Source organism: Sparus aurata, chromosome 20 (assembly GCF_900880675.1).
Source record: "Sparus aurata chromosome 20, fSpaAur1.1, whole genome shotgun sequence".
Taxonomy (NCBI): domain Eukaryota; kingdom Metazoa; phylum Chordata; class Actinopteri; order Spariformes; family Sparidae; genus Sparus; species Sparus aurata.
In genome coordinates, this window is record NC_044206.1 from 18,186,185 (window position 1) to 18,198,978 (window position 12,794).

General features: G+C 39.1%; 1 protein-coding gene across 10 annotated transcripts in view; it reads right to left on the reverse strand.

Annotated features, from left to right (window-relative positions):
- Positions 1 to 8,591: 8,591 nt before the first annotated feature.
- The window catches only part of pax2b (paired box 2b), a 38,444-nt gene continuing 34,241 nt past the window's right edge, over positions 8,592 to 12,794 (reverse strand). For 5 of the 10 annotated variants that reach the window (XM_030401488.1, XM_030401485.1, XM_030401487.1 and 2 more), the window contains 2 exons: positions 12,401 to 12,487; positions 8,592 to 10,639 (listed from right to left, as the gene is read on the reverse strand). In XM_030401488.1, the coding sequence (XP_030257348.1) occupies positions 10,518 to 10,639; positions 12,401 to 12,487 (209 nt within the window). In that variant the 3' untranslated portion in view covers positions 8,592 to 10,517. Of the gene's footprint in view, positions 10,659 to 12,400; positions 12,488 to 12,794 lie in introns of all 10 variants that reach the window. The other 5 variants (XM_030401489.1, XM_030401493.1, XM_030401486.1 and 2 more) reach the window with 3 other exon arrangements.

The window sequence follows — 12,794 nt, forward strand, 5'->3', positions numbered from 1 at the left end:
TTGACTGAATAGGTCAACCACAGAGTCATTGAGTTTCAAGCAGGGAAAATAGAAGCGTATCAGTCGTAGCAAGACAGTAGTCACCCTGTTACACTCGATGGTAGTCCTCATGGTGTTATTGTTTTATATTCTTTTCGAAAAGTTGTCTTTTTACCTCTGCACCGTGAGTCGACATCGTTCCTTAAAGCAGTTTTTCTCTCTGATTGACATTTAGAGAGGAAATGCTGTTGTGTAGCAGCTCGGTCAGTCAGTCATTTAGTCGTTCTTCTCATTTCGAAGATGATCTTTTTCTACATTTGAGCAGATGATAAGTATCATCTTGTAATAAAGGAGATTGGTTTGTGTGACTGTTAAGGAGATAATGTGTCAGACAGTAAAATATGAGGTTGGTCAGCGAGGTCAAGAAGAATTACAATTTTTGCCATCTTTAATCCATTTAGGGAAAAAGTAACATCGCAAACCATTTAACATCTCAATCACAAATAAAACACACTTTAAATTACCCTGAAAATGATCCATCATCCACTAGATTTCATGTTAAGCTAATGGTTCAGCAATTGGGAAACTTCATGTTTGCTATTACTACAGTACTTGTGTAATACTTCAACACAGGGATTTAAAAGCCTGACGCTCTCCTCCAGTTAGAACTGAAGAAGCCTCTTGGATGAGAAGTGAAACGTCTTCAAGAAACTGAAACACGTCCAGTTGCTTACAATACAGTACTTGTATATACCAATACCATGACCTGGATGACTGAGAACCTTCATCAACATACTAATCCGATACTTGAATTGAATTATGTAAAAATAAAACCCTGGTTTAATTTTCTCTGTTCTTCAGTATTTTACAACACCATTACTCAGCACCTACTACATTGTTGTGATGATGTATTTTTTTGTAGGCTAACCTGGAAGCTAGCATCACCCAGGTTCCCTCAACAAAAAGCTTTATTTCCCTATATGAACACCATTTTTATGAGGACGTAAATGCAAGTATTGACGTTGCAATTGCAACTGTGCAAATGCAATTGTCATTAATGAAAAGCTAAAGCAAGGCTGTAAACAAAACACTTCACCACCACTCTTGTTACAGTATACTACACATTCTTTACTATAAAATGATCCATCTATGAGTTCCGAAGTTAAAGAGACCAGTTTGCAACTTTATTAGTCACTTGTTAGCAACTACGTTTTAAAAGAGAGATAAACACTTAAAAATTCCTAAGTAAAAAAGCTAACTTATTTTTGGGTTTTGGGACTCATGCCTCTTGAAAGGTGTTAAGTAAAAGTGAAATTTGAAAGGTCATTTTGACAGTCGAGTGCAGTAATGTTGAGCACCTCAGTACTTCAGATGCATATTGAACAATATTGTGAGTACAGCAATTATTTCTGTATGCTAATTATTTGACACAAGTGCAATTTTTCTCCAAAACAGAGAAGTACATTATATCAACAGTCACAAGATGAATCTGAAGAAGAAGTAGGGGAAAAAAAAGTAATACCGGACACTTTGTAGTAATCAAGTATAAAAAAGGTGAATAAACATAGTAAATTAAACTTTAGTCAATAGTTATTTCACTATTAAGAATCAATGAAATGATTTATTAACCATTTATTAAGCAATGGTTTATTGTAACATTGCCACTTGTGTTTGTAATACTTAATAAGTATTGTGTAATTATCTGTAAACATTACTTGAATCGTTATGATAAAGTTGCAACTGATGTCAACAAAGCTTTACACGTGCATAATAAATGGTTAATAATGCGTTTCATTGTTAAAAGTGGAACAACTATTACTACTATAAGCTTAAGTAACTATAAATTGACCATTTAAAGATGCTTTTCGCAAATTCTTTCCGTTGAGAAGGTGAAACATTTGTCTCACAACTTACACACTCTTAAAAAAAGAGGTTGGGAACCATTGTGTTCGCTGCATTTTTCTTCTAACAGGAGTATGTTGTTCTTCGAGGGCTGTTTATGTTTGTGTTGTTTTTCTCGTCAAGAGGTCGTGAGAGTGACCTGACTCGCCGGAGCCCTTTCTCTGCTGACAGCCGATCAGCTGACTCAACACAAGGCCAGATATTGTTTCCTCGATGACGACGACAGCGACGGCGAGCGTTTAAATTTTCAAAGCAGGGGGATCACACTTCGGGGGCGCGATCGAATTTAATGCAACGGAAATGTTTGTCCTTTCCGTGGATAATTACATCTCCTCCTGCATTTTTTTTTTTTTTTGCGTCTAAAGGACCTGTTTATGGCAAGGAAATGACAAGAAGTCGAGTTGACAGGCCTGGAGTGAGACAGTTAAATGCCCCTTGCTGCTCTGGATAATTAATAAATAAAGTACCAGGGGAGTCCTGTCATGGCTTCCTCTATGACAGGGGCTGTCTCCAGTGCGCTAAAGCATTAAATGACCAATTCCTGTCAGGCTAACTTCCACTGCACTCCCTTGGCACCCTCTCCCTCATTCTCCCTCTCTCTTTCTCTCTCTCTCTCTCTCCTCTCTATCACACACACACTGTCTCTCTTTCTTCCAAAGAGAGCTACTTTGCTCTCTTTGCTCTGAGTTTTTCAGCGACTGATGGCTCTAGTTCATTTCTGCTGAATTAATTGGTCCCTGAATGAATTCTGTTGACAGGGCAATTCATCATGTGTTTGGCCTGACAGTGACTGGGGTGTTGGGAGTGAGGTGGTGGTGGTGGTGGTGGTGGTGGTGTTTGGGGAGGTGAGGGTGAGGGAAGCTGCAGGAGAAGCTGGGGTTACAGAAGAGGGGAGGGGGGGTAAGGATGGGGGTTGATGATTCTGCCCTCTCTTCTATTATTCCCCCTTTTTCCTGCTAACAGGAATAGCCTGCATCAAATTCCGCTTCGCCCCCTCGCCGCTCCTTCTTCGTCTTCTTCTGGCTTCTCTCTGAATATTTCCCAGCTCCCCCCGGTCGCAAACAAACACGGCCGGCTGACAGATCCAGCTGATTAGGGAGCTCCTCTGTCTGCTTTGGAGGATATCCTCATTACTGGCCAGTCAGGTAGCAAGCCCCGTTAGCCCGGGACCCACCAGCGCCTGTTATTTGGGACCTGACACGTTCGCTAAGAGAGGTGCATTGCATTAGGCTTTAATTGCGTCATGTATCACAAAATAGCCATTAGGGTAATTATTTACTGGTGAAGGGTAAATGAGGTTTGGCGCCGCCTGGGCCGAGCCACCTAGCCTCGTGTTGGCAGAGGTGTGGCGCTCACCTATACGCTAACGGATCTAATCGCCGGTCATTTGCCTCATTTGGAAATATCCTGTCATCCAGACCCCTCTGTGCCCCCCCCCCCCCCCCCCCTCCCTCCATCTTCCCTTTCCCCCCCCCCTTTTTTTTTTCTCACACTCACTTTCAGTCAAGCAGGGCACTTATTATGTCCAATCAATCAATGCTCACTCATTAGGAACCTCCCCTCAAGTATCCTCTGGATGGCCCTCGCGCAGCAAGAGTCAAAAATTACCTCATAATTGCTGCTCAGGCATCATAACAAGCTAGGCTGCCCCAGTGACACGGCCATACAAACAGGTCTAACACAGGGAATTGATGGATACTGGAGAATCGTATTATATATTGCCATATCCAATTAGATACAGCACATAAAGCAGCAGATCCATTCCCCCTCTTTTCATAACGTCCAAACCGGGGCTCGGATATAAAGACGTGAAATGCATTTTCATATTTTCTCCGCGGTCGCCCCCCACCCCCTCGCTCCCCTCATCTTGGTGTGTCACTGCAAATGATAACATCCTGAGGATTTATTGTACATTTGACACACCAGTAACCAAATTATAATTCAGTGGCTGCGGCATATTCATAGAACCGCTGTACAAATCGCACAGAGGGGAGCGTTCAGTCAGCGCGTGTTAGCTGGGAGCAGCTTGAGCAAAAGGTCAACGGTTAGATCTGACACCGTGGTTTGGAGTTACGCATGGCGACGTTCACCTGAAATCTAAGGGTTTCCCATTAGTGTCATACGCATCCCAAATGAAGAGTTTCCTTTTAAAAATATAATGATTAAAGGGTGCATTTTCAAGCTCATCGGCTCCGTATGCAACATGTTTTTGTGCAACTTTTGAGCCAATATAATCCAATTTTTTTTCCTCAGGAGCAATCTGCAGAATGGAGCCCACACATTAAGATAATTACTGCTTATCCAACGCGGAGTAATAACATTAAAGTCACAGTTAAGGCACGGAGCAAAAAAATTAAAAAAAAGTTGAGCATGAAATGAATTAAAATCCAGAGCTGCTGATTCATCCATAAAATGAGCAGTAAATCAAGATTTCGACACCCGAGCTTTAACTTGATTACCAGGTTCGTACGGGTGCTGGAAATTCTTGAAAACGCTTGAATCTTAATGCGTTTTGAAGGTTTATAAAGTGCTTGAAAGTGCTCGAAGTTGTAACTGCATTACTACAGTGATGAATCACTGTCTGACCGAATGGTTTTGCTTTTTGGATAAAGAAGTCGGAGGAGCGGAGAGCTAATGTTCTCTCTTTTTTTTACATTTCGGTCAAGATAATGTTGAAATTGAAGTTAGCTGAAAGAAAGTTAATGACCAACTCGTTTCAGTCATTTTTCAGCTAAAAAAGTCAAATAGCCTATTGTCTGGTTCCAGCGTCTTCAATGTGAATCTTTAAATGTGTGCGATTTATGACAGAAGAGAGGATTCTTTGGGATTTCGACTGTTGTTTGGACAAAAGAAGCAGTTTAAAAAGCTTCACTTTGAACCCTTCGACATTTTGTAGTCTAAACCATTAATCAACTAATGATTAGTTGTGAAAAAAACAGGCAGATTAATCCAGAATTAAAGGGGCACTATGCAGTTTTGTAGAAGAACAATATCAATGAGGTAAAAAAAGAAATGCTGAATTTTTTATCTTTTCCATAAGTGAATAAACAAGCTGTTTTTAGAGGGAAATAAGGTCCCCAGAGAACTGTTTGAAGCTGGAGAGGTGGCAGGGTCCGCCACATATAAACAGAGTAACACAGTATGAAATTGTCCTTTAAGGTCCAGTTTGTTTCTGAGGAAAACAAAACTATAAAGCAAAACTACAGGGTGCACCTTTATTCAACTAATTCATGTTAAAATAATTGTCAGGTTAATCCATAATGAGTGTAATCTTATCTGACAACCACATTTGAGGGATCATTGCAAAAAAATGTGTGTATATCGATCGATAACATCCATTTTTTGCTCCATGATATCAGTGTCAGCATCGTCGGGCTGCAGTTCACAGCAGAATAACATCTGATTTAATGCGATGAAGTGAAAAAAAATAATTTAGATTATATGAATATGTTGTTTGCCAGAGCTGGAAAATCTTGAAAATGCACCTTGAGAAGTGCTTGAATTTGTCTTAAAGATCAAATACGCATTTTTTTTTTATGTAAGCTTGCACTTACATCACATAAATCTGAGACAACTAATATCATTCTTGTGCTTTCACTGTCGATTTGTATCATAAACTTTACGTTTCATGGGCAGAAAACAGTGACAGGTGCTGATAAGAGCCAATCAGATCACCCCGCTGCTCTCACACATACACTGTAAATAATATATATATTTATATTCCGGAGGATGCTGTTGTCATCTGGCATGCCACAGTCAATTTGTGCGTGATTGACAGATACATCCAGGTTCACAGTTTATTGGTTTCGTAGGAGAGAGCCAGATATGCCAATTTAGACAGGAAAGTGACAAAAAAGTTTCCATCTAAATAGAATAATTCCGCTTCTGGGAATTCTCAGCTTGGGGAGAAGGGAAAAGAGTCAAGCTCCCTTTATTTTATTCTTTTTTTTTTTTTCAACCCTCCTCCTCCTCCTTTAACAAGGGCTGTGAATGACAAACATATACGACAGTTAGGGGCTGACAGAACATCAGCTTTTGATGCTTCACAGGGGAGCTATGAAATAAACAACAGGCAGAGAAATTGAATTACAAAGCAAAAAAAAAGAAAAAAGGGGGTCTCTCCTCGTGGACCCGGAGGCATCAGAGTGCACCAAAAGAACAGCTCAGCACAGCGTGTTTTAGAGGGGCTTATTTTTCTCTTCTTTGACAACGTTGAATTTTGGAGCAAAGAGTGCGATAAAAGGGGATAGAAGTGGACCATTCTACTTTATAAACCTCTAATATTTTAATTCAATAGTATATCACTGCTATCCATGCAGAAAGCGAGAGTCAAACTCAGTCTTTTGCCATTAAAACAAGATTAAAAAACGAATGTCTGAATTAACAGCTGAAAAAGCTCAACGACTGTATTCCCATTCTGTCCGACATCGTTTTTTATTTCAAATGTACACGCAGCTTTTTATCGCGCACTCCCCGCAGCCCCTCCAAAATCCTTTTTGCAAATCGCAGGCCGCGCTAATCAGGACAGTGTCCAACTTGTTGTAAATCAATAATGATATAACTAAGTCATACAAGGCGGCGGTTGGCGGAGGGATTACGGAGCGAAGAAAAGAGTGAAAATAAGCTCTAAGAGGGATTTCATGCATAAATCTCTCCCCTGCAACTTAGCACAAATTGAATTCAGGCACACTGCTCGGAAAAAAATTAATTCAGCTTTACAAAGCGAGGAGAGGTTAAACACTTTATGTGCTGCTCACTGATCCAAATCATGGAGAAAACATTTAGAGGCATTCTCACTGTAGCCCCCCACCACCTACCGCACCCCATCCCACCCTGTGCACCATGTGATCTTTATACCTGAAAAGTAAAATACATTCATCATCTCAAAAGAGTTTCATGAGCTGCCAGAGTTCATTGTGTTTTTTTCTTTCCAGAAAGAAAAAGCTAAATTTGTAGACATAAATTGTGAGCTGAACACCTGTTATTTGGCATTTGTAAGCGGGATATAAACGTGGAGTCAATTATTCACACGCTGAACACGTTGTACACTAAAGAGGCCAATCTGGGTCAAAGTTGTGGAAGTTCTGCTCTTATTTTGATTCAGCAATCTCTTTTATTTGACTCCTTAGCTTGGCCTATTTTCGGTTATTTCAGTGGGTGTGATTAACAGCCTCCACATTTGTTTTGAGGCGCTGGAAAACAGCTAAAGCGCCAGATTTGAAAAGATCAGGCACATGCAATGGTAGAGATTTAATCATATCCTGTGTTCAATAGATTGAAAGGTGGTTTGGAGGATGGGGACTTCCTTCTGTGACCTATATGTTCAAGACAAAAGTCCTCTGATACTTAATGTTGTTGTGGACTGGTCTCCTGTGTTATTTATTTATAGTATCTTTTAGTTCCTACACCACATCCTGACATGAGGGCTTCTTACGGCCATGTACCGAATATTTCTCTTAAAATAATAAACAATACAAACTTAAAAATGCCCAAAACTTTAGAAACTTCTCCCATCAGGCATTTCTAACGGGTGAATGAACAGTTGAAATGTTAAATGTGTTTCTTAATAAGTACTGACACACTCAAAACATCTGAGCAAACTATATCTGCTGCTGAATACCACGAGATGCAGCTGAAAGCCAGTAAGCGGAGCTTGACGTTAAGACTTTTTGTCTACTATTTAGAAAAATAACCTTCAAGCTCTGAAGTTTTAGCTGATATAAACAGTAAATCAATATTTCAACATAATGGGATAGAATCAGCTCATTGGATATGATCCCAGTTAAGATATTGATCATTCACTTAAGCATCTGTAACAGTTTAAACACCTGTTACAGATGATCAGGTTGTATTTTATTGACTAATACATTCATGAAACAATTAAAACTGTCATTATGTTTGCTCGCAGCTACATTATAGAGTATTTTACAAGCGGCGGAAGAAGTGTTCAGATCCATTAATTAAGTAAATGAAGTGATATCACAATATAAAAGTACTTTGAGATCAAACACTCAAATTGTTGCTCATTCGGAACAATTTAAAAATACTTGTATACTGTTTTTCTGAGGAAATAAGGTAAGGAGGCGTAAAACAAAACACCGGGGACTAATTGTCATGTTTTTTCCTGTAAGCGGCATTTTGATGTTTCTCAGCATCAATCCAATTTTAGCTATTTTATATCCTCTGTAACAGTTTGATATACAAACGTGTGTCAAGAAACTTATATTTCCCTGAAGTTTCAAGACGTAGAAGCAGTAATACTCGCGTTACGTACAAATACCTGTGCTTGATACAGCACAGTACGTGTGTACATGAACTCAATTACCTTCAACTATTTATTAAGTGTTTGTATACCAGAGGATTAAAATAGTGTTCCCCCTGAACTCAACTCAACACCACTTTAATCAAGCTTATCGTGCATTTCAAGGGCTTGAATTTAGAAAAAAAAGGACTTTAAGATTAAAGTATTTGTTTCCAAGTTGGAGCCACAAATACTGGTTCTTATGAGGAAGCTGAGGAACAATCCAAAAGAAAGATTTTGAATTTAAAATGATGAAAACAACACAGATTTGGATTTTTTCCCTAATAAATCGCTAGAATGATGCATTAATCATCAGAGATTCTGGCAATTCCCCCCTTCATCTATTGATTAATCGATTTATCGACTTTGCTCCGGATACTCAAAAACACCATGTGGTTTTCTTTTTGCGTAAAAGATTTCAGACACTTTTTTTATTATCGTACAAGTGAGACCAGCATAATGAAAGTGATAATACCCATGAACATGAAAGACATTTTTTCTTACTGTATTTACAGAGAAGTGTCTTCACATCACACACAAAAAATTCCTTCTAGAAAATGAACAATTTTTTTGTAAATAACAGAACAATTAAATAAACTCCACCTACCTTTAGGTTTACAGCTGAATATGCATATGATGACCATCTCTGCACTGCATAGAATTTATACATATACTTTTTCCTCATGAACAACGTGTTTTTTTTCTCCTAATAATAATAATAATAATAATAATAATAATAATAATAATACTGCTCTCATGATGCATATAGGTCGGCCTGTAAAATAAACATTAACAAGAACTAAGTCTTTGGCAAATGCAAATACATTCACTTGACAGATGAAGAAAACCATCATTCCAGCTTGATTCAAAGAAATAACTCGGGCCTGAAACATGTGAGGGAGCTGAAGTAAGGAGGGAACATGTTTAAGGCATTTAGCTAGAAATCGTCGCCCTGCTTTTTGACGTTAATTGGCATCGCCGGAATCAACCAATCAGAGTGATTCCGGACGCCCCTGGCAATCAGACTAGACAAATGATGACACTGGTTTGACTCGGGATGGCTGTTATATCCTTTTTTTTTCAGTGGTTGAATGCCAAAGACTTAATCAACTTAAATAAAAATGTAAGCTGTGAGAACATAGTAGTGCACGTCAAGGCGGTGACGAGATGGGGGGGCCTCGGATTACAGGGGGAAAAAGAACCGTCAAACTGTAAGTGCCTGTTCAGACTGAGACTTATTAGATTTTACAGTCGTAAAAGTTTCATGAAATAAAGCAAATATGCATCGTCGTTTTGCTGCATAATAACGCTCCAGTGTTTGCAAACCTCCAAAAATAGTGCAAAAATGAACACAAAAAAACAAAAAGAAAACACAGACAGGTTCTGCCTGATGACCTCTTGTATCCTGACAAATAAGAAGTAGTAAAACACTAGCCAAGCAGTCTGCAGTTCAGTTGTTACGAATTATAAAAAAATGAAATAAAAAAATCATTTTAAGAATATATTTACTAGTTCCTTGAAATCTTGCAAATAGTCAGGCCATGGTGATATATTGTCATGGCTCCCTCTATTTTTTTTTCAAACAGATGTCTCTTTATTTATTTCATTTTCTTTTTTTTTTCTTTTTTTTTTTTTTTTTACATCTTGATTGTGTATCACAGAGAACATGTCCTAATCTTCTCATGGCATCAAAAGCGATCGATTTTTTTCTCATGCTGGATGTTTGGTCGGTGACTGTTCAGATGGAAAAAAAAACAACAACAAAAAAAACAACAAAAAAAACAACAAAACAACAACATTAGCCTGCCACAGCCTGCATGTGCTGCCGCTAATCTCCCTCTGATCTCACTGCGCTGCCATCTGAATCGGGAAAGGGAGACGAATGGAAAGAGGAAAAAAAAAAAAAAAAAAAAGGCTGCTGCTACATTTTAAGCTCCGGACAGCGTTCCCTGCTGAGAGCCGTCAGGAAAAAGGAATGTACAGTATTGATCCATGATGGGATGAAACCGTGACAACTGCTACAAGGGGGAAAATAAATTCTGATATTGTTTTCAGTCTTCTTTTTTTTTTCTTTTTAAAACCACCACAATTAGCCACAGTTTTCATCGTGTGTGTGTAGTGTCTTTCAGTGTCTCTGGTGATGTCTTGTAGATATAATTTTTTTTTTTTGGCTTTAAGTGTCCAAAAAAAAAAAAAAAAAAAAAAAAAAGCTGCAAGGAGAGAGAGAGAGAAAGGAGAGAAGTCGTCCGGAATCCCCCCAAAATATCCCGTTTCTCATTGTGTGAGCCGGGAACATTTTATGCGCAGTTGCTCAGTGTCCAGTGGACCATGCTGCTCACACCGGGGCAATATGGAGGCTAAGGCCATGGTCCTGCAGGTTGATTTGGTTTCCATGGTAACTAGTGACGGTCATAGGCAGTGGCAGCAGTGGGAGGGGCGGAGCCTCTCGATGCGGCACTATAATAATAAGGGGAACCTGAAAGTTAACAGAAGAACGAACCATTTGAAACAACAACATAGCAATAATAATAGTTTAATTGTTGAGCTTTTGTTGAAAACATTATTCCATGCTTTAAATCCCTCTCGCTTAAAATCTTTCAGGTAACCGTCCATTGCCGTCCCGCCCGCTTTATCACTGTTGCAGGAAGTGCCCATTGTTCCGACGCCCCCTTATTCTGAAACCCAAATAGTCCATAAAATGTCTCAGTGGACCGAAACCCAATTTGTCCGACAGCCTGTTATCATGAAAACAAAAGCCCATTTCTTCGAAGGCCTGCTGATCCGAAAAACACACTCTCACTGGAGTTTTTTTTCGCCCTTACTTTCTTAGCGCCTTGTTAGGGTAAGGGTACGTTGTTTGGTACAAGGCCAGGAAGACAGCCTTGTGAACGGCCCTGCGCAATGACCTTTTGTTTTCGGGCTTTCGGTCAAATTAGACATTTTACGGACCAGTGGGGTTTCCGAATAACGTGTAGTTAGAACAATGACATGCACCATTGATGCTATGCCTCTCAATCTTTCTGTTAGCCTCAGTGCTTGAATTTTTGTAATATTTTTTTTAAACTGTAGGTCCTTGATTACAGACAAAAGTGTTTCCCATTTCGAGCAATTTTACAGGTTAAAATGCCAACTTTCCCAGGCGGTTTTGTCAGCAGTAGCTAGCTAGCCAATTGGGCTAATGTTATGACTGTGTGTGTTTATAACGTTTCCAGCTTAGTCATTGTCATAATCTTGTAAAAGGGGTCTTGAATATGCGCTACATACATGATGTCCTGCCAAAACTAAAGCTAGGACACAAAACGTTAGCTTGTAAGCATCCTAACCAGTTTAAGACACTGATATTAAGAAATAGCATTGTTCTTGTATTGCAGTGCAACTAGCTATTTGGCCTAATATGAGAAGTAATATTCTTTTCTAATATAAAGCTGTTTGGATGCTTAGCTAACACACATATTAAAAATGGTAGCCTCTGTTTTTTACTTTAAAATTGACAGAGCAAAGCTAATTAGCTAATTAAGCTAACAATAGTTCCATGACTTGGCTGAAAATGCCGACTGTAGCCGAGTTTCTAAAGTTTCAACCTGACTCATTGTTGTAATCTGCTAAAGGAGACAAAAGCTGGGCTACATATTAGAATTTAGCATCCTCACCCACTGAAGACAATAAAGAAATAGCATTGTTCTTGTATTGCAGTCTGGCAGCAGAATTATTTAACCAAATCATAGCAAAAAGTAATACAAATATTGTTCCAATATAAACTTAATTGCCTTAGATAACATTTTTTGTGTTTTCAAATAGTATGTTTTAAAAAATTTCAAGAGCAAATTCTTTCAGTAGGCTTACGGTTGTGTTAGGAGGCTAAATGTTAATTAAAATCCCCAATCTGCTAACATTAACCTCAACCCTGTTAGCATTTAAAAACAGCTTTCACACATTGGGTCTGCGAGTCAAAACATTTCTCCTTCAATCTCTTTTTTGGTAACCTTTAACCCCATATAATGTGCCCCTGACTTTAAAAGTAAAGCTTAGTTACTGCTGTAAAGAGTAAGCTAATCAGCAGGGCGTGCTAACGATTGCAGCTCCGGATAGAGCAGATAAACGGTTGCTGAGGCTACTGTTTTTTTTTACATTTTGCCCATTCAGGGGGAGGTTTTTTTTTTTTCTTTCTCGCTAACGGTCCATTAATCGTCCTCATCCCATCCCTCACTCTCTACTCACTTAGTAATGCTGGGTTGCTGAATCGCCAGGCTTCATTGTAGGTTGTGTACTGTGGATGACTGTAGGGGTTCCCCGAAAACTCGCTCCCTGCAAAACAAAACAACAAATCAATTAGCATTTCAATGCGTCAAACCATTAGCCCTTCACATGCAGTCATTTCTCGTCATTCAAAACAGGATGCAATTTGAGGGGGGAAAATGATAGTCATCGTTGTGCGACCAGTCAAGCAAGTAATTTATTTCTTTTTCATTTCACTTAAGTTATGCAACACTGAACAATACAGGATGTGACACTGAAGGCAGCTTTCCCTGTCCCATTTATGGATATCTGCCCATTCTTCTTCCCCCAGTATATTCCAAACCGGCCTAATAAATACAGAGTGGTAATAAACTGT